The 19,120-nt window shown below is 57.0% G+C and overlaps 1 protein-coding gene across 1 annotated transcript in view; it reads right to left on the reverse strand.

Moving 5' to 3' along the window:
* Nucleotides 1–854: 854 nt before the first annotated feature.
* Cdhr2 (cadherin related family member 2) overlaps nucleotides 855–19,120 on the reverse strand; it is a 31,411-nt gene continuing 13,145 nt past the window's right edge. The window contains exons 7-32 of the mRNA XM_055595775.1: nucleotides 18,474–18,563; nucleotides 18,008–18,133; nucleotides 17,784–17,930; nucleotides 17,632–17,707; nucleotides 17,431–17,546; nucleotides 17,115–17,348; nucleotides 16,321–16,476; nucleotides 16,081–16,242; nucleotides 15,800–15,861; nucleotides 14,881–15,124; nucleotides 12,011–12,250; nucleotides 10,658–10,727; nucleotides 9,823–10,428; nucleotides 8,766–8,837; nucleotides 8,403–8,452; nucleotides 6,382–6,530; nucleotides 6,115–6,223; nucleotides 5,004–5,092; nucleotides 4,562–4,630; nucleotides 4,398–4,475; nucleotides 4,251–4,311; nucleotides 4,032–4,156; nucleotides 3,456–3,569; nucleotides 3,302–3,379; nucleotides 2,917–2,974; nucleotides 855–1,077 (exon numbers count right to left, since the gene is read on the reverse strand). Coding sequence (XP_055451750.1) covers nucleotides 937–1,077; nucleotides 2,917–2,974; nucleotides 3,302–3,379; nucleotides 3,456–3,569; nucleotides 4,032–4,156; nucleotides 4,251–4,311; nucleotides 4,398–4,475; nucleotides 4,562–4,630; nucleotides 5,004–5,092; nucleotides 6,115–6,223; nucleotides 6,382–6,530; nucleotides 8,403–8,452; nucleotides 8,766–8,837; nucleotides 9,823–10,428; nucleotides 10,658–10,727; nucleotides 12,011–12,250; nucleotides 14,881–15,124; nucleotides 15,800–15,861; nucleotides 16,081–16,242; nucleotides 16,321–16,476; nucleotides 17,115–17,348; nucleotides 17,431–17,546; nucleotides 17,632–17,707; nucleotides 17,784–17,930; nucleotides 18,008–18,133; nucleotides 18,474–18,563 — 3,522 coding nt within the window. The 3' untranslated portion in view covers nucleotides 855–936. The remainder of the gene's footprint in view (nucleotides 1,078–2,916; nucleotides 2,975–3,301; nucleotides 3,380–3,455; nucleotides 3,570–4,031; nucleotides 4,157–4,250; nucleotides 4,312–4,397; nucleotides 4,476–4,561; nucleotides 4,631–5,003; nucleotides 5,093–6,114; nucleotides 6,224–6,381; nucleotides 6,531–8,402; nucleotides 8,453–8,765; nucleotides 8,838–9,822; nucleotides 10,429–10,657; nucleotides 10,728–12,010; nucleotides 12,251–14,880; nucleotides 15,125–15,799; nucleotides 15,862–16,080; nucleotides 16,243–16,320; nucleotides 16,477–17,114; nucleotides 17,349–17,430; nucleotides 17,547–17,631; nucleotides 17,708–17,783; nucleotides 17,931–18,007; nucleotides 18,134–18,473; nucleotides 18,564–19,120) is intronic.

Consider the following 19,120-nt stretch of genomic DNA (forward strand, 5'->3'; position numbering starts at 1 on the left):
TTCGGGGCTTCTTTCCAGTCCCTCCCTTCCCCGACACTGACGGAACCCAGTTTTCCGGTCCCCTTGTGGCCTCGAGCCCGCACACCCAGCCCTGACAACCCCACCCCGGTACCCTCACAACCCTTGGCCCCACTCCCCAGGGTAGCCCCGGGAGAGCACGGGGCCTGCCCCCACCCCTCCACCCTAGAGCTGAGGCGGGCTCCCAAGATACCCAGACTGGTGCTTCGAGGCCTCCGGTGGGCCAGGTCCCCAGAGCTGGGAAAGACTGCATGCAGAACTCCAGCGTTCTTTCACGTGGGCTAGAATTGACTAAGGCCGCCAGACAGGCAGACTCTGGGGGAGGCTGGCGGGAGGGGGAGGGGGAGGGTCCCCACACGGTGCTGGCCCCAAGGCCAGGGCATCTGTTGCATGCTGTTGGTAGTCTAACCCCCGTTCCCGTCTCCCCCGCCCAGCCCAGCGCCCTAGCCCTATCCCGTCCCCTACCCAGTCACTGTGCACATGGAGGCTAAAAGCCAGGAGCGCCCTGGGGCTCAGCTGAGAAGGGATCCGTGGGCAGGTCAGGGGGTCCTAGGCAGGACTGGAGGTCATAGGAAGGTCTCAGGCCGCTGGCTGCCTGGGTGACAGCTGGTCTTGGGTGTTGGGAACAGGACGGTTGGGGGCCGTTTGACATCACAGTTGTCTTTTAAAGGTCTCCCTCTTTTCCCTCTCCTCCCCCACCCCGCAACGCTGTGAGCCCCAACAAGTTCCTTGTAACCACTCAGTGCCCTGGTCCCCATCCCTCTAGCCTCAGTTTTTGGCTACTAACTGTCACAGTACACATTGGTAATAAAACCTTTCCCCAACTCTGTCAATGATTGCAAGTAAAGCAAGGCCAGAGTATATTATATTTGGGGAGGGCAGGCAATACATTGCAAGCTTGAGGAAGGAAGGTTTCCATCACAGATCTGTGGTGTCCAAGACAGGGTTGGTGAAGGACACCTCCCTCTGCTGCTGTCCACTGGCACCCGCCATCCTTCCTGGAAGCACTGCCGTCAGGGGGTCCGGGTCTGGTTCAGGGGCGGCGTGTGGAAGCGGCTTCTGGAGACACAGGGAGGGTGGAGGTGGGGTTCTCTCCCCAGAGCCCAGGACAGCCAACAAGCCTGCAGACTCATCACCAGGTGGCTTCCTGGCTGGCATGTGTCATCCCCACTCCCAGGCTCACTCTGCCGGGGCCTGGCCATGTGTCAGGCCAGACCCATCAACTCCCTGACGTAGCCATAGAAGTCCTGCTGCGGGAGGTGGAGACGTGGTGTCCTCCTTGCCAGGAAGAGGCAGGACTTGGTTCTTACGGATGTCCGTGGTACAATACTAGATTCTGCTGGAATTTGTCATCTGCTGTCTCTTCCAGAAATGTCACCCAGGATTATACCTGCACCTCAGCATGGCACTCACGCATCTCTGCCATCCTTCCTCTTGCCCTCCCCGTGTGGCATCACACACACAGCCCACCACTCACACATTCCTCCTCACAGACACACCTCCCTGTGGGAGGGACAGCCCAGGCTAGGTTACTCTGCTGCAGTGGCTGCTTCCCCTCCCCCACCAGCCCAGAGCCCCATGCTACCCCTGCCTTTCCCTGGACACTATAAGGGCGTTTTCCAGCCGGGGCTGTTACCATCCCTGGCAGACAGGGTAGCAGCCGAGAGCCCTGAAGGGGTCAGTCAGTCTGTGTTACAGACCCTGAGCCCACAGCAACTGACATAACACCACGTAATATGGTCCCGACTGGGTCCCAAAGCCCAGAGACCTGACTTCCAGCTGCTCCTGTCCTGCAGGCTGCCTGGCTAAGCCAGACAGGACCCTCTGGGCATCTGCATCCATGCTACTTGCTTGACAAGGGGAGTGGGTGGGTCTGTGCACTTGGAGGTCTCCCGGTTGCTCACACCCTATATGGTGTTTATGGAGCCCTTCTAGGTCACGGCACTTGGGGAGTGCTAGGGGAAACAAAACCTCCTTCCGTCCCTCAGCTGGCCTGTCCCCTCCTCTCTCTAGACTCTTCTCTCGGAAGTCTTGCTTTCTCCCAGCCCACAGGGTAATCAGGAACCCCTAACTTCAGTCTTGGAGGGCAGCTCCACATTTCCCTTCTCTGGGCCTCAGTTTTGTCAGAGAAGTTCATTGCAGTTTCTGACTCAAAGCAACTTTACACAGTAATGAGCCACACACGGGCTGCCCGGCGTGCTGTCCACTCTGTGGAGCCCATTAGAGCCCATCCACATCAGACTTTGCATTATGATACATCTAGGCCCTTGTACGAGCCCAAGAGAAGCTTTGACCTAATCTAGCCAAGAAATGAGTCTTCTAGTTAGTGGTGGCAGTGGCAGCCTTTCATCCCAGCACTGGGAAGGCATAGGCACGCATCTCTGAGTTGAGGCCAGCCTGGTGCAAAGAGAGTTCCAGGACAGCCAGGGCTACACAGAAAAACCCTGTGTCGAAAAAACATTTTGAAGAAGAGGAGGAGGAGGAGAAAAGGAGAGGAAAGGAAAGGAAAGGAAGAAGGGCTGGCGAGATGGCTCCGTGGTTGAGAGCACTGACTGCTCTTCCAGAGGACCCGGGTTCAATCCCCAGCACCCACATGGCAGCTCACAACTGTCTGCAACTCCAGTTCAAGGGTATCCAACACCCTCACACACACACACACACAGGCAAAACACCAATGCACACGAAATTTAAACAGAGAAAAGAAAAGAGTCCTCAAGAGAAAATAAAGATGGTGCATGAGAGCAGGCTGGGCCCACAGAACTGGCTGGTGTGACAATGCAAGAAGCAGTCCACCGAAGGTGTCACCAGGGAGGAACAGTCTCATCCACCCTGAATCCCACCCCTTCAGAGAAGAGTCTCAAGTCAGAAGCCCAAGTACCAACCCAGCCCGCAGCTTGCCTTGAATTCCTTGCTGTCTGTTTCCACATCCACAGAGTTTTCATCCAGGGAATTGAGGCTACAGGAGAAGTGAGAGAACTTCGATTGTTAGCAGCTATCCCAACCTTCCCAGTCTGTGGCTTTGCCACCACTATTACCATCACTGGCACTGCTGCCAGCATCACCACCTACCCAGTGTCTCCATCACCCGCAGCACCGCTCCATCCCAGTCCGCACCTTTGCCATCACCACCGCTAACACTCCCGCCATGGCTGTTCCCTCCATGACTGCCACACCACAACTCTCATCATTGCCACCACCGTAATCATTACCGTCACCACCATTATCCCCGTTACCACTTCTGTCCCCTCTACCAACAGCCAGTCCCGTCGTGAGAGATGGTCACCTGTCATAGTCCAAGTCACTGGAAGAGAGGTAGTCCAATCCCAGATCCTTGGTGGAGAGGTCCAGCACGGGGTTGGCCCTGGAGAGAAAGTTTGGTCAAGCAGCCATGGCCCTCAGCCGTCTCCCGAGGTCTCTTGGTGCCCTCTGCTGCTCACCGCTCAGTGTTGTACACATTGGTCCCAGGGATGGCAGCTGCTGAAGTTGTCGCCTCTGTTGGTGTCTTCCGGGCCTCCTTGCCAGCCTTCATAGCCCGAAGCTTCCGGTGGTAGCTGTTGAAGCAGGAGGAAATCCCATTTGCAACATACTCAACCAGGGCTGAATGTCCCGTCCCCCCCGCCCCCCGACTGTGGCTTCAGGGGATCCTGGTGATCCTGGTGATCGATCGTCTTAGCCAAATTTTGTAGGAAATGGAACCACTGGCAAAGGGAAGGTGTTGCAAACAGCCGCATAGGCAGCCAGCAGTAATACCCAGAGTAAAACCCGGGGAGGCTACCCACCGTGCTCCAGGAAGGGGAGATGGCAACAGTTTGACTTGCTCAGCATCTCTACCCTAAAGTCATGGAGCAATCTAGTGCCCAGCCCACTCTGCTGGCAGGGGGCTGGGCTGGGGGAGGGGCTCACCCATAGTCTTGCACAAGTACCCTGTGCCTGACCCTAATTCTTTCTACCCACCCCCAGCGGGGCCAGGAGAGAGCTGGAGACTCTGGGGGGTGGGGGGAAGCAAGCCACACCTTTTCCTCACACACAGGAGGGCGGTGGTCATGATCACCAGGACCAGCAGCAAAGCCACGCCTAGCCCTATGATGACGCTGGTGAGCAGCTTCGGCTGGTCAGACTCCTGGCTCTCCTGGGAGCTCTAGGGAAGAGGGAGGGTGAGGGGGCCGCAGGAGGGTGAGGGGCTGTGGAGCCGTGCCCCTCCCCACCTGCAACCTCTGTCCCCCCACACTCACCACCACTACCAGCCCCAGCTGCAGCAGCTGCCTCAGTGCCTCCTGGTCTTTCCGGATCATCCTGCCGTAGAGCCCTGCTTAGACCCCTACCCCAGGGTCGCTGGCTCCCTGGCTCTCCCGCTCACCCTCCCAGGCCGCCCCACTCACGTGTTCAGCTCAGTGAGAGTCAGGGCTGACCCGTTGGGGAAGACAAAGTAGGCGTCCAGGTAGGAGTGGGCTCGGGCCCTGGAAGAGACAAATAGCAGCCCAGGAAGGCCCCCCTCTAACCACGGGGTTCTTCCTCAGACTGGCTGCTGGGCCGGGACACTCACCTAGCCATAGTGTCTATGTTCTGGATCGTCACAACATAGACAGAGGTCCTGGTCGTCTGAATGAGAGCCCTACAAAGGATGCAGACACCACAGGTCCTTGGAGTGGGGACCTTGCCCAGGACTGTGGCCGGGGCTGTGCCGCAGAAGCGGGAGTTGTGTGGATGGAGGGGTGCTCGCTAAGTGGCTGAACCTCTGCACGAATCAGATGTGGGAACCCTTCCTCCAGCAGGGCCTGGCTTCACAACTGTGCATGGCGGTTTTGCTCATGCCTCATTCTACCTTTGGCTGAGCGTGGGCTTCTGGCCCAGGCACAGGGTCAAAGATGGAGGCAAGTTCACACAGGGGTCAGGGATGGGGTCAGGAGTGTTTCCTCCGGTTCTTCCCCAGGACCAGCCCCTCAGGCCCCATTCCCACAGCCTCTGCCTGCACTTCCCAGACCTACGCCTTGATTTCCTCCACGTTGGCCCCCACGTCCACCTTGTCGGTGGAGAACTGCAGCCTCACGCGGTAACTCTGATCCACAGTGAAGAGCTAGGGAAGAAGGGGCATGCAGGGGAACATCAGGAACACGGGGCAACCTCAGGAGCGTCTCTCACAACGCAGCCCACTGCGACAGCTCGCGGGCTGTGTCCACCCGCCGCCCAACTTCAGACACCACAAGGCGCGAAGGCTCTTCCCTCCTCAGATCTGGCCCTCACTCTGAAGAGGCCCTCACAGTGAAAGCTTCAGAGCTTTTATCCTGGGATTTCCTGCCTGTTAATAATCCCATGAGCGCCTGTGGGGCTTGCCACAGGCTCGAGTCCTGGTGGCTATGCCGCGTGTCTTTGCTCCCCGTCACTCTCCGTGTTCCAGTGTGTGGTGGTCCGTGTGGATGGCCCACATGCCCTCACCACTTCCTGATTTCCTCACACCGGGTGCTCTCTGCACCATCAGCGTGTGTGCAGGGACCTCCCCGGAAAGGGACTTGCTGGCTAAAACACCATGTGTCATGAAAACACGTGCGGAGATTGACCCTTACCCTTCCTAAAAGATTATAGCTGATTTGCTGCAGAGTCTGGGTCTAGGAATAGTGTCACCAGGTGTTAAAAGATCGTTCAGTCTTTCGCCTTACTGATACGTACATGGAACTTATCCTGACTCTGACGTGTGGATGAGAACAACCAAATCCCCACTGCTTAAAAGCGCACATGTGCGTGCGTGCGTGCGTGTGGTTTGTTATTTGTTTTGAGGCCAGGTCTCCCTCTATAGCCCAAGCTGGCCTCAAATTCAAGCTCTTCCTGCTTTTGTCCCCAAGCGATGGGATTACAGGTCCATCTGACAGTGACAAGCATTCTGGGTAAATATTCAGCAAAACACGCCTTCAATCTCAGCACTAGGGAGACAGAGGTGGGTGATCCTGTGAGTTCAAGGCCAGCCTTGTCTACACAGGGGGCTCCAGGCCAGCCAGGGCTACAACGTGAGAGCCTGTCCTAAAACAACAACAAAACGTACAAAGAAAGGAGACACACGGGACTGGCTGGGCACAAGGGGCTGGAGGCAGGAACAGCACTCACATTCAGCGTGGTCTGCGTTTCCAGGACGGGATCAATATTAGGCTCATCCCGGGCCTGGACTGTCACCTGGTATGTGCCTTGGAGGGTGGAGTCAAGGTTGGTCACCAGACTGTGAAAGAAGGAAAGACACAGCTCTGTTCTGGAACTTAGTCTGGGTCCCCACAGCCCGTCTGGAAGCCCACTGTGCCCCTTCCGGCACGGAGACCCTGCCCGAGGCTTGTGCCCCCCTCCTCCCCCAACCCACCCGGGCATCCATCACCACATTACTAGATGGTGCCAATGAACAGGTCTGCTTCCACTGAACGTATAATCTGGAAGGCCTGGACAGGGTTGGTGGCCCCATCCTTGGAAACAAAGTCAGCTTTCAGGATGGAGAACTGGATACTCCCATTGTCTTCTGAGTCCTCATCTCTGGCCTGCAAGCAAGAGCCATGTCTGGGTGAGACCAGGAAAGGCCTCTCCCTTACCATGATCAGACGCTGTGGTGGCCGCTCCAAATACTCGCGTGTTTCTTCTATAGGTCTCACTGCAGAGTCCCGGCTGTCCTGGGACTCACTATTTAGGCCAGAATGGTTTTGAACACTCTGTGATTCTCCTGCCTCTTCCTCACAAGTGCTGGGACTACACAGATGTACACGCTCCTGACTCAGGCTTTTTCAAGATTGGGTTTACTGTGCGTCCACATTTTCATGTACCCCAATATAACAGATGACCTCCCAAAGTCCTTCTATGCAGAAACCTGCCTCACCCTCCACCCGACTGCCAGGCATGTACGCACCCACTCATAAACACAGCCACACTGGGCCTGAGGGCACCTACAGCATGCACCCTGCCTTTCAAGCCCTTACTCAGGGCTGACTGACACAGCCTTACATTCCCTAGCAGACCAGAAATGAACAAGCAGGAGGGACAAACATCTTGATTCATTCCGGTGCCTTTACAAAGAATGCACAGGCACACAGGGCCTCATGCTCAGGGTGAACCGCTGGGCTTCAAGTTGCAAATACGAGTTAATTTTAAGAAGCACCAGTTCAGAACCGGATCTCTGTGAGTTTGAGGCCAGCCTGGTCTACAAAGAGAGTCTAGTACAGCCAGGCCAAGGCTACCCAGAGAAACCCTGAGTTGAAAAACAAATAAAACAAACAAATAAACAAAGGTAGTTCGGCCAAGAAGAACACTCAGTTGGCAAAATGCTTGCCACTCGGGCACAAAGGCCTGCCCCGTATTTGGGTCCCAGGACTGCTGTAAGGAGACTGGGGACGTGGAGACAGGTGGCTCTCTAGGGCCTGTCAGCCTCATAGGCAAACTCCGGGCTACTGAGAGGTCCAAGGAGCAATACCCTACACTGCTTCTCACACACATGTGCACACACGCACCCCGCATACATTCATATGTAGATATGCACACACACATATAGACGTGTACACACAGACATGCATAAACGTAGCACAGACAGGAGTGTGTGAACACACCCACACACATGTGTCTGTGCACACATAGAAAAGAAAGCAATCAAAGCCGTGACTGAATCAGGGCATCAGCAAGCGGTTGGCCGAGGGCTAGAAATTAACTGGGTGAGTCTGGAAAGAACGTAGAAAGGGAAAAAAATGCTGTCCTGGAGGAAGGGAAGTCCTGTCCTGGAGGCCCCTCAGTGCTCCGTGGGGAAGGCCAGGCCTTTCCAACCTGAGTGCACACTCCTGTGGTGCTGGCCAGGAGCCACCCAGCCCAGAGGGAAGCTGAGCTGGGTATGGTGGCTCACGCCTTTCACTGCAGCACTTCAGTCACATTCGAAGCAAGCCTGGGCTACACGGCTGAGTCTACAATAGCCAAGGCTACATCATCTGACCCAGTCTCAAAACACGCGCGAGCGCACACACCCACAAAGAGGGAAGCTTAATCCCCGCCATGCTCTGCTTACACACCCACATCCATCATTGTAACAAATTGAAAGCATTGCTACAGTGGTGCCCGGGAAGCTATTTAAGCACAAGAAACCCTTTTAATTTGTAATTGGCGATGAGCTCTCGATCACACTCAAGAAATCTGGCATCGTCAGGGAAAATGTAGCCTCCAAGCAGTGTTTCTGGCCATGAAATTTTTATGAATACTAAATTGAACGATTAGCAGAAGGGAAGGGTATCTGTTGGGCCAAGGCTGCCACAGCCCCAGGCTTTGCAAAGGCCGTCATCGTAGCTGTGGTTGGAGCATCTCAGGGGCAGGTGAAAGGCCTGCATCCCTTAGTTCTGTCCCCTGGGGTCGCTGGATAATGGCTGGGGCTCAGGACTCACCTGGACAGAGGCCACCGGCTGGTTGGGCAACACAAGCTCTGGGATGATGACTAGAAATGTGAGCAGGAAGAGGTCAGTGCAGCCGGGACAGTGTCCACCTGGCCCAGCACTGCACCAAGCAGAATCCGCTCCACCAGCAACCCCATTGCAGCTGTTCCTGAGGCTGTGGTCGGCAAGGCTCTCATTGTACAGAGGGGAAAACTGAGGCAAGGCCTGCCTTCAAGCTGATACGGAGCTACAGCCTGGGGCGGAGGAGGGCCAGATCCCCTGTGGCCTGGAGCGCGTTCCCGGAGGTGGGGCAGGAGGGTGTCTGAGCTGTGTATGGACGCAGCAGGGTGCCGCCGGGTCCTGATGCTCACTCACCGAAGGTCTGGTTGTTAGGCAGGAAGTATGGAGCATTGTCGTTCTTGTCCACAATGGCGATGGGCAGGCTCCCTGGGTAAATAAGGTCATGTGGGTGGAAGCACTCAGCAAAGTCCTCACCCCGAGACCCTGGGCCGCAGGAGGCTTTCTGCAGTCTGCTCCCCGGCTCTGCCTGCCCTGGGCTCATGCCTGCTCCTCAGGAGTCCTCTGGCTCTTAACGTTATTCCTACCCTCACGGCAGGCAAACAGGTAGTCAGAGCCACGCAAGAGAGGCAGTCCAGGAGTGGGCCTGGGTCTGCCCCAGCTGACCAGGGCATTTCATACATGGATGGGTATCAGTCAGGGGCAGCAGCCTTGGCTGCACAAGCAAGAACCAGGGCTCCCTTCTCGACACACGTGAAAGTGCGTGCGTGTGTGCGTGCGTGCAAATATGAGTGTCTGTCTATAGTAATATAGATAAGTGTGATGTATATTTTCCTACGTAGTTTTGAACCCCTGACCTCTGGACTGAAAGTGTGGTGCTTTACCAACTGAGCCGCCTGAGGCTGTTCTTGTGACGTATTCGTTCTTATGTCAGTTGGTCACTTAAACACTCACCCTGAGCCAGGGGTAGTGACGAACAACCACAAATGTCAGCACTTGGGAGACTGAGGCAGGAGGATTATGAATCTGAGGCCCACCTGGGCCACTGCCTACCTTCTCTTGCTCCTCTCCTTGGCTTCCCCATCTTTAAGTGGGGTGGGCATCACTAGCTCAAGAGTTGGGCAGGGATAAAATGAGCAAATGCTTTAAGGTGCCTGGCACGGTGCCGTGCTGTGCTCGCGGTTAACAAGGCCCTTGTGCCTGTGTGGGGTGGGATGAGGATGCTGCTAGCTCCTGACAAAATGGCAGCCTTCCGTAGGTGCTTCCAGACATCCCACTAAACACTGAGCACGTGCTCTCCCACTCTCCACCTCCTGGCCAGTCCCCACTGGACACATGGAGAACGGAAGCCTGGAGAGGGCATGGCCAGCGACATAGCTGGGCCGGTGTGTGCCCACTGACAAGGCCCTCTCACCATTGCTGCTGTACGCCTCAAAGCCATCATCTGTGGCGAGGTCATGCGCCCGCACCACCAGCGTGACCAGGTGACAAGCCTCGTAGTCGATGGCCTCGCTCTCACTGATGTACACAGAGCCGTTGGCAGCCACGGAGAACCAGCCGTGGCATACACTGCCCACATCGACGCCAGCCTTGGTGCAGATGACGTCCAGCAGCTCTATCGTCAGCTGGGCGGTAGTATCCGGGTCCCAAGCTACCACCTGAGCCACCTGGCCATGCTGGGAGCCGTTCTCAGCCACAGAGATGCCCCGCAGCGAGTCTGCGTCCAAGGTTGGCGGCTCATCATTCACATCCAGCACAACCACGGTGACGTTGGCTATGGATTCGAGGCCCTGGGGGCCTGGGTTCTCGGCACTCACGTTCAGACTGAACAGGTTCTGTGTCTCATAATCCAAGCTCACATCAGGGAGCAGCCAGAGGTGACCCTCCGCCCACCCCTGTCCCAGCACACTGCCTCGGAGAATAAAGTTGCTGACACCCATCCCGGACAGGCTGAAGCTGATGCGGTTGTTGGCTTCTGTCTGGTCGGCGTCCCAGGCCTTCACTGTGCCCACCAGTACCCCTGTGGACAAAGGACGGAGCTTGGAGGGGCACCTGTGCGGGCCCCAGGCACTCGAGCCTGGTCTTATCATGGAGCCCTTAGCACAGGCTGTACTATGTGATGTCAGAGATGGGGTGTACTCCAGGGTATCCTCCTGCATGCATGCAACGTGCTAGGATACATATTCCACCCCCACCCATGTGCACAGCTGGCCACAGTGTGGGCACTGGCCAGCCAAGAGGGCACATACCCGGATCCCTCTCCTTCACGAAGAACTCGTAGGAGGGCTGGCTGAACACAGGCAGGTTGTCATTGATGTCCTAAAGAAAGAGGCAGGCCTGAGTCCTGGGGGCCTCGGCAGCAGGCGTCCCTCCCCAGAGCCATCTGAAAAGCCAGGGATAGCTCCACACAGACGGAGCCGTGGACTCTGCCCCTCGGACTGCACTGCCAGTTTCCAGATGTGCAGACACCCTTCCAAAGAAGGCCAAGGAGTGCTCCTTCTTCTGTTGTCCGCCCTCAGCCCAGCGCTACTCTAGCCCCACTTCCTAGAACTGGCCACGATCCCTGTGTGCGTCCCCATCTGTCTTAGCCTGAGCTCCCATTTCTCAGACCTGGGACAGCAGCTCTGTGACCAGCCGGAGCCCATCCTCCATGCTTTTCCAGAGCTGACATGTGCCTGGGGGACGGTCTGAGTACCCTAGCCTGCTGTCTGCTGGTAAACATGCATGCTTTGGTGGCCAGTTTTCTCTGTATAACCATAGGACGGACCTGGACACAGAGCTCTAACCCACCAACAAGGGGACCTCTGCTGGGTGAGGCGTATGCTCTGCCTCCTCAGACAGGCGTCACTGCTCCCCGCACAAGGCTGCTGATTTCTCATGGTCAGCCTGACTCCCACGGGAGTGGGTAAGACACCAGCTCTGAGCCCATCCCTCTCCTGTGGCTCTGGCGTCCTCAGGCTCCAGTGTCCTTATCTGTAAATAGGGTAGCCTCCAACACTTACAGCAAGAGCGTGGAACTCATGGAGGCAAGGGGACCCCTTCAGTAAGTCCCCTTCATGTCTCCTTTAATACTGTGCTTTGTTCCCAGGGTGCCAACAAGTCCTAAATCTGCTTCCATGTCTGTATTATCCCTTCGGTCACAAGGTCTGCTATGTGACCCAGCATGGCTTAAAACTCTCAAGCACCCTGCCTCAGTTTCCCAAGTATTGAGATTATAGGTCTGCACCACCATGCATGGCCCCTGAGTTCCGCCTCTTGGTGTGCAGGAGACACGACCTGAGCCAGCTTTACCTGCCCTTGGCCTTTGCTTGCTGGCAGTCAAGATGGTTCCAGACAAGACTTTGTGCATGGCAGTCAGAGCCAAGGCAGCGAGTGCCCTCCCTGGGTGGCAGCCTCTTCAGAACATCCCCATCCATTCACGCTGGCCTCACTCCCAGTCAGTCACACTGGCCTCACCCCCAGTCTTTCTGACTTAAGGGCCAGGATTGCCAAGGGCAGCCCAGCCGAGTTCTCAACCTCTCCTGTAACATGCTGCACACAATAGGAAGTACAACTTGTGCAAGAATCAGGGAGCGAGGCTGTGTGAGAGCGCGCTGCCTTACCTCCACAGTGATGGTGACGTTGACTTCAGTGCTGAGGGAAGGCTCACCGCAGTCAGACACACGCACAGTTAGCACAATTCGGCCCTCCAGGGCAGGGTCAATGGCCTCTCGGTCCAGGGGCCCCACGTTCTGGAGGAGTCCCGTGTCGGGGTCTATGGAGAAGTTGTGGCTGTAGGGCCCCGGCAGCAAGCTGAAGAGCAGGCGGCTGTTGTTCGTACCTGGCTCGTCATCATCATAGGCCTGTGGACAGAGTGGGCTCCAGTCAGGCCCAACCCTCCTCAGCACGGGTCTGAGTGGCCATCAGGAACAGGGAGACAGGCCACGGCTTCCTGCTGAGATGTGGGGCCAGAGCTTATGGGCACCCAGACAACTGCTGGGTGAGCTGCTGGCAACTCTGGGCCTGAGCTAGACCCTGAAGAGGCCTGAGGTGGAGGTTCCCATAAATCTGACACCACAGAGAGGGGTGGGAGAGTACAGGCGGAGACTCAATAGCTTTTTTTCCTACTGTAAAAGCAAGAAATCCAAAAAAGACTCCGATTTTCCCATAATTGCTACAGCCAGCATGCTCACTGTCTCTGTCACTTTCTACACACACACAATGCGAGCTATTTATTTATCTAGAGACGTGGTCTTATGTAGCCCAAGCTGGCCTCAAACTCACTATGTAGCCAAGGATAACCTCAACCTTCTGATCCTCCTGCTTCCACCCACAGAGGGCCAGGATCACGGGCACACACCGACACACTCTGTGTGGTGCTGGGAATATGTCCTGGTGCTTTCTGTGCTGCTAGGCAAGCCCACTACCAACTAAATTACACCCTTAGCCCAGGACTCTATTTTTCACTTTTAAGATTTAAAAGATTTTTTATTGTATGTTTGAGTGGTTTTGCCTGCGTGCACGCAAGCACAGCATGTGTGTCAGAAGAGAGCAGCAGATCCCCTGGAACTGGAGTTACAGACCACTGTGAGCCACCACATGGGTGCTGAGAATCAAATCTGGGTCCCCTACAGAGCAGACAGTTCTCCAACCTGCTGGGCCAGCCTCCTCCACCACCACCCCTTACACACACCCGGCTTCTTTTGAGACGGGGTCTCACTATGTAGTCAGGCAGGCCTGGAATTCGCAGAGATCTGCCTGGCTCTGCCTTTCGAAGGAAAGATCAAAGCTGTGCGTCCCCATATCTAGCTGTGCTGATGGACCTTCTTGTTTGGTTTGGTTTTTCGAGTCAGGGTTTCTCTGTGTAGCCCTGGCTGTCCTGGACTCATTTCATAGACCAGGCTGGCCTTGAACTCACAGAGATCCACCTGCCTCTGCCTCTCTGGGTTCACAGGTGTGGGCCACCGCATCCAGCTTGTGGTGTACTTTCTAAACAGCTCATTCCTCATACAAAGGGCATGTGTCTGCGCACAAATGCATTCTTGTCATGTCAAGGCCCCAAACGTACGGGACTATATTGGACCAAGCATGTTCTTCCCGGCCCGGCCTTCCGCCCGCCTCCCAGCCATGCTGTCACCCCTGCAGCGCCCTACAGCTCCTCTACCTTTGACAGCACAGACGACCCCATCAGTAAGGTCTGCAACTCGCTTTAGCGTGCGCCCAGGAGCAGGAGCCAGAGCGGGCCCTCCTCCAGACACCATGGTTCAGCAGAGGAGCTGGTGCGAAGCCAGGGGCCGTGAGGGAAGCCTGTCTTTCTTTCCTCCCTGCTCACCTCACCACCACTGCCTTCAGCTCAGCTCTGTTGGGTGTCGCTCCTTGAATGCACCCTTCCTAAGCAGCCAGAGATGGCTCTTCCTGGGGCGAGACCATCCGTTCCCACAAAGGTGCTCTGAATGTGGCCAGTTAACACTTCCCTGCATACGTAAGGGTGCCACGGGTCTGACAAATTAGAAATGTTTCTCCCATGAGGAGCTTTAAGCCAGAGTGCTGGAGTGAAGGCTCGGAGGTTGAAAGTGCCAGCTGCCCTGCCAGAGGACCCAGTTCGATTCCCACAGCTCCCACGTGTCTATAACTCTAGTTCCAGGGAATCTGACACCCTCACACAGAAAAATGCAGGCAAAACACCAATGCACGCAAACACATAAATTTTTAAAAAGGGGCCAGTGCCAGAAGGATCAAGTCCGCTGAGATGTGGACTACTGCCCAGCCCTGCCAGAAAAGCCAGGAGAGCTTGACTGTGGAATGTCTGCAGGGAGCCTCAGCCCCTGAAGGAGGGAGTGACCGGGGCTGAGGGACAGCCCTCTGAGGCCCCGCAGACCCATCCTCACAAGCTGTCCCTGTGGGTCAGCCAAAGGCGAGATTCCCAGCCACTGCTCTAACCGCGCTGTCTACACTCCAGGTTAATGCTACTGTGGCCCCTTTAATAATGCTTAATCATGGTAGGTTCTCTGTTTACATCTTGGCTGTTTGTTTCTTTTTGCCTTCTCTTAAAACAGGTTCTCTCTGCATAGCCCTGGCTGTTTCAGAACTCTGTAGACCAGGCTGGCCCTAACCTTAGACATCCTTCTGCCTCCACCTCCTAAGTGTGGGGTCTAATGGTGTGTGTCACCGTGCCTTGCTTGGATCTTACTTTCTATGTAAACCACATCAGATCTTGTTGGAATGAGCTGGAGATGTATATATTAAAGAGCGATTTGTTTGGGAAAGCCCGTTCCACACCAGGCCTGTGCAGAATACCCACCGTAGGCCCTTTACTTCCTTACACCCTGCTGACCCTGAGAATAAGGACCATGACTCTTCATTTTCTAGGAGGAAGCGGATGTCCAGAGAACCTGGGCAACTCCCTCAGAGCCACACTGGAGGGAGGCATCACCCAGGACCAGCATGGCCCCCTCCACCACCCCACTGCCTCCAGGTCCAGGGCGACGCCCACCTGGATGGTCACAGACACGTTGCCCTCCTCCTCCTGCACAAAGACGTTGTAGGAGCCCCAGACCACAGGCGCGTGGTCGTTGATGTCTAGCAGAGTGATCTGCAGCATGGTGGTGCTGGACTGGCCCCCGCCGTCAGTGGCCTGCAGCGTGACGAAGTACACAGCCTGCCTCTCCCGGTCCAGCAGCGTGCCATTCTTCACCGTCACGTTCCCTGAGTCCGGATCCACCTCAAACAGCTCTGCTCTGCTCGGGGTGACCAGAATCAGCCAATAAAGCGACGGGATGTGTACTTATGCTTGAACCCGGGCAAATGGCAACACAGACTTGAGGGGCCCCTGTGCAGCATTTCCAGCAGACTCGTGGCTGTGGAGAGTGCTGTGGGCGCCCTCCAGCCCCCAGGTGTTGGACACTCAGTCCACAGTGTGTGATGACATCAGGAGGCACAAGGGCCTCTGGGAGGCTGAGCCTGGTGGGAAGTTGTCCCTTGCCCCTTTTCTTCCTCTGGTTTCCTGTCCTGGGATCTCTCCCATCTCATACATGGTCACACCATGTGACTTGATATATTACCAAGCCCTCCCAGGACCCAGCGGATGGCACTCTATGCCTCTGGGAGCCTCCAGATCTAAATAACCCTTTCTCCTTAGAGAACACCCCGCCTCAGGTATTTTGTTATAGTGACAGAAAAAACTAATAATTTTTTAAATTGTTTTTCTGGAGTGGACATGAAACCGAGTACTTTGTCACTTATAGGCTACTCTTCTCTATCCCCAGCCCCATGGCAAGGCAGAGAAGAACACACACAGACATACAAATACACACACACACACACACACACACACGCACACACACACACACGCACACGCACTTACACACAGGCATGCGCACACACATCCACCCCTACCCACCTTAGGAGCTTACCCATTTCCTGGAAGCAGACTGTAGGTGATACGGCCCCATTCACCCTTATCTAGGTCTGTAGCCTGTGAGGCAAAGACGGCACAACGGTGGGAACTGTCATCTGCCCCACCACACACAGCATCCAACGAGGCTGTGGAACCTGACTCCAAAGCTCACCGCACCTGGGCACTCACACAGACGCTGCACACACCCAGACAGATCGGCCAGGTCCAGCATCCTTCTCCCAGCCCGGTCCTCCTTGATTTGGTCAGTGACCACAAAGCCTGTGGCATCACACTCACCTTGATTTGGTCAGTGACCACAAAGCCTGGTGGACTGTGTTCTGGCACGGTGAGTTCATACAGGCTCTGAGAGAACACGGGACTGTGGTCATTGATGTCTCTAAGATGGATGGTCACCACAGCGACAGAGAAGTTCCCGCTGACCCAGTCAGTGGCCACAACCTGAGGACGGAAGAATCGCGGCAGTACAGGAGCCTGGCTGCCCACGGCCTCCAGCCCCAGGGCCTCATGGCACAGTACCTCCACCTCCATCGTCTCTTTCTCCTCATAGTCCACCAGGTCGGAGTTTCTCACCACCACCTGCACATTGGCAGAGCCTGCTGCTCGCTCTGGGGACACACTGAAGGCGGCAGCGTCTGTGCCCTCCAGGGACAGCAGGAAGGTACCATTGTCGCCCTGTAAGGGAGGGCGGTATATTAGGGATTGGCCCGCTGCCACTGCCTCCATCTCCGCGCTCAGGCCTTCTGCAGCAGCCCTGCCGAGTGAGTTCACAGAACTGTGAGCCAACAGTCCAGGCCCAGGAAGTCAGGCTGGGCCACTCAGCCCTCAGCTGCGGCCCCAGCACGCAGAGGGTCTCCAGACCTGGAGAGACAGCCACACTCTCCTCACCTCCATAAAGTAGCCCCAGTGCCTTCCTAAGTGCCCACTGCTCAGCCCGCACACCACCCGGCCTGCTCCCTCACTGCTGCTCTTCCCTGGACCAGGTCGGCGTGCCCACCAGCCTCTTGGCACCATCCTCAGATGGCTTTACACGGAGCGCTGGCCACCTTTCCCTGAGGCTCCCTGCTTCCCCACACCACGGGCTACCCAGAGCCAACCGTGCCAGGATCACAGCCGCTCTCTGCTGGCCCGCACCTAAGGCCGGCCTCCATTCCACACTGCTTCTGCTCACCGCCACCCAGTGTTGCCCTGAACACCCCCACCCTGCTCCCCCACACCCCCAGTCATTACGTCATATCTCTTTCCCTGTTCCCCCCCTTCGCCGCCCCCAGCCTCCTCCACCACCACCCGCCCCTCCCCCTCCAGGCACCCGCCTGATCTGGGTCATAGGCCACCATGGTCAGGTTGTCGATGGGGATGCGGGCAGAGGCGTGCTCATCCACGTAGCCCGTGAAGTTGACTTGGGCCTCGTCGGGGCCAAAGGAGCAGTCTGGGAGGGTGCAGTTGTAGAACTCTGGCTTGTGGTCGTTGACATCAGTCACCCTGATGGTGACCCATATGCTGGTCTTAGCCTCATCCCCGTAGATGTTAGGATTCTCCTCGGTGGCCTGAGGGCGGAGCGGAGCGGTGCTCAGGGAGCCTGGGAGCCAGGGCCGAGGGTTCCGGGAACAGGGTGGCACGCGTGCTCACCGTGACCTGGAGCTGCACTTCGCCGGCATCCTTGGGCAGCTGCTCTCTGTCCAGGGGGGCGCTCACGAAGATGACTCCGTCGTTCCTGATGTCGAACCACATGGGCCTCGTGGAGTCTGACAGAGAGGCCCTTCGCATGGCTTTGGCCACCCACCACCCCACCTTGACCCGAGCCCCCGCCAGGGCCACCCAGGCTCTCACTGGAGATTCTGTAGGTCACCGCGTCGTTGATGCCTTTGTCACCGTCCACCGCCTCCACCTTCAGCACCGACGTGCCCTGGGAGGAGGCTACGTGAGCGCCTGGACCCCGAGCTCCGACAGTCACCACCCAGCGCTGCGGCCCCATCACCTACCACGGCAGCGTCCTCAGCCACAGAGGCCGAGTAAAACTCCCTGACAAACTGGGGGTCCAGGTCGGGCTCATCCACCACCGAGATGAACAGGAAGACTGGCTGCGAGCACTGTGTGACGAACTTGTCATGCAACATCCCGCCTGAGTCCTGCAGCAGAGGGGGCCTTCGGTGAGCCCGCAGCCCAACTCGGGGCCCCCCCCGCCCCACCTGCACCCCACACGCACGCAGGCCTTCAGCTCCAGCTGGTAGAAGGCGCTCTTGTTGTTGTAGCTGAGGCTGCCGTTCAACACGATGGAGCCGTTCTCCAGGATGTAGAAGAGACTCTTGCTGTCGTCCGTGCTGGGGATGACCTGTGACAGGCGATATCTGGGTGAGGCCCGGGGGACAGTGCTGCCCCTCACTCTCCACCAACGTGAGGTCACACGTGTCTGGGTGAGCAAGCCCCCTCCCAGCCTTGACCTCTCCTGGGAGTTGTGAGTGCTTTAGCTGGCAGGAGGACTTGACAGTGCTGGTGAAGAGGATGGGAGCAACTAGACAAAGGCAGGCGGGTTTGTGAGGATGCGGGGGTGATAGCGGAGAAAGGCTGGGGACCAGGGCTAGGGTTGTCTGTGAGGATGCTGCCCCCTGCTGGACGTAAGGCACAGTGAGGCCGGCTCCCACCTGGAGTCCCAGGAACTCTGTCCCACTCACCTTCTCTATGAAGTACCGCACTAATCCGGCTGGCCCGGAGTCCTTGTCCTCAGCCAGCACGGTGAACACCACGGAGCCAACTGGCAGGGTCTGTAGGAGGGGACTTTCCATCTGTGTGTCCCTCCCACCCCAACCCCCAGGCTGGGCCTTCAGGGGAGCCATGGGCTGGTTAAGATGGGGCAGGCAGCAGAACCACCTTCCCCCAATGAGCTTCACACCCTGAGAGCTGGTTCTCACAGTCGCTCAGGACCACAAATAAGAGACCTTTCTAGAGCCCGGCCTGACTGTCACTCCACTGCTTAGGTGCTCCCGAGGGCTCTGTCTGGCCCACAGCCTGAGGTGGACTTCCTCCCTCTCAGCTCCTGAAAGCTCCCCATCCTTCCCAGCACATGGTCCAAAGAGCTTCAGCGGCCCTGAGAGGTCAGGCTGCTGCCTGTCCCTCCCCCTGAAGCCTCTTCGGCCAGCCCCGCTGCTGCCTGAGGACCTTTGCCCATCCCCAGCCAGGAGCGTGCTTTGCCTGGCCATTCCCTGGCAGGTCCCTTGCTATTCGGGTCTCTTTTTGGACAGTCTCTTCAGAGAAGCCAGCCGCAGCCCCTCTCCTGGGCCATTCTCCCCGCCCTCCCATGCCTTGTCACCTGCACAGAGCG

This window comes from Psammomys obesus, unplaced genomic scaffold (genome assembly GCF_907164565.1).
Source record: "Psammomys obesus unplaced genomic scaffold, mPsaObe1.curated_primary_1811, whole genome shotgun sequence".
NCBI lineage: Eukaryota > Metazoa > Chordata > Mammalia > Rodentia > Muridae > Psammomys > Psammomys obesus.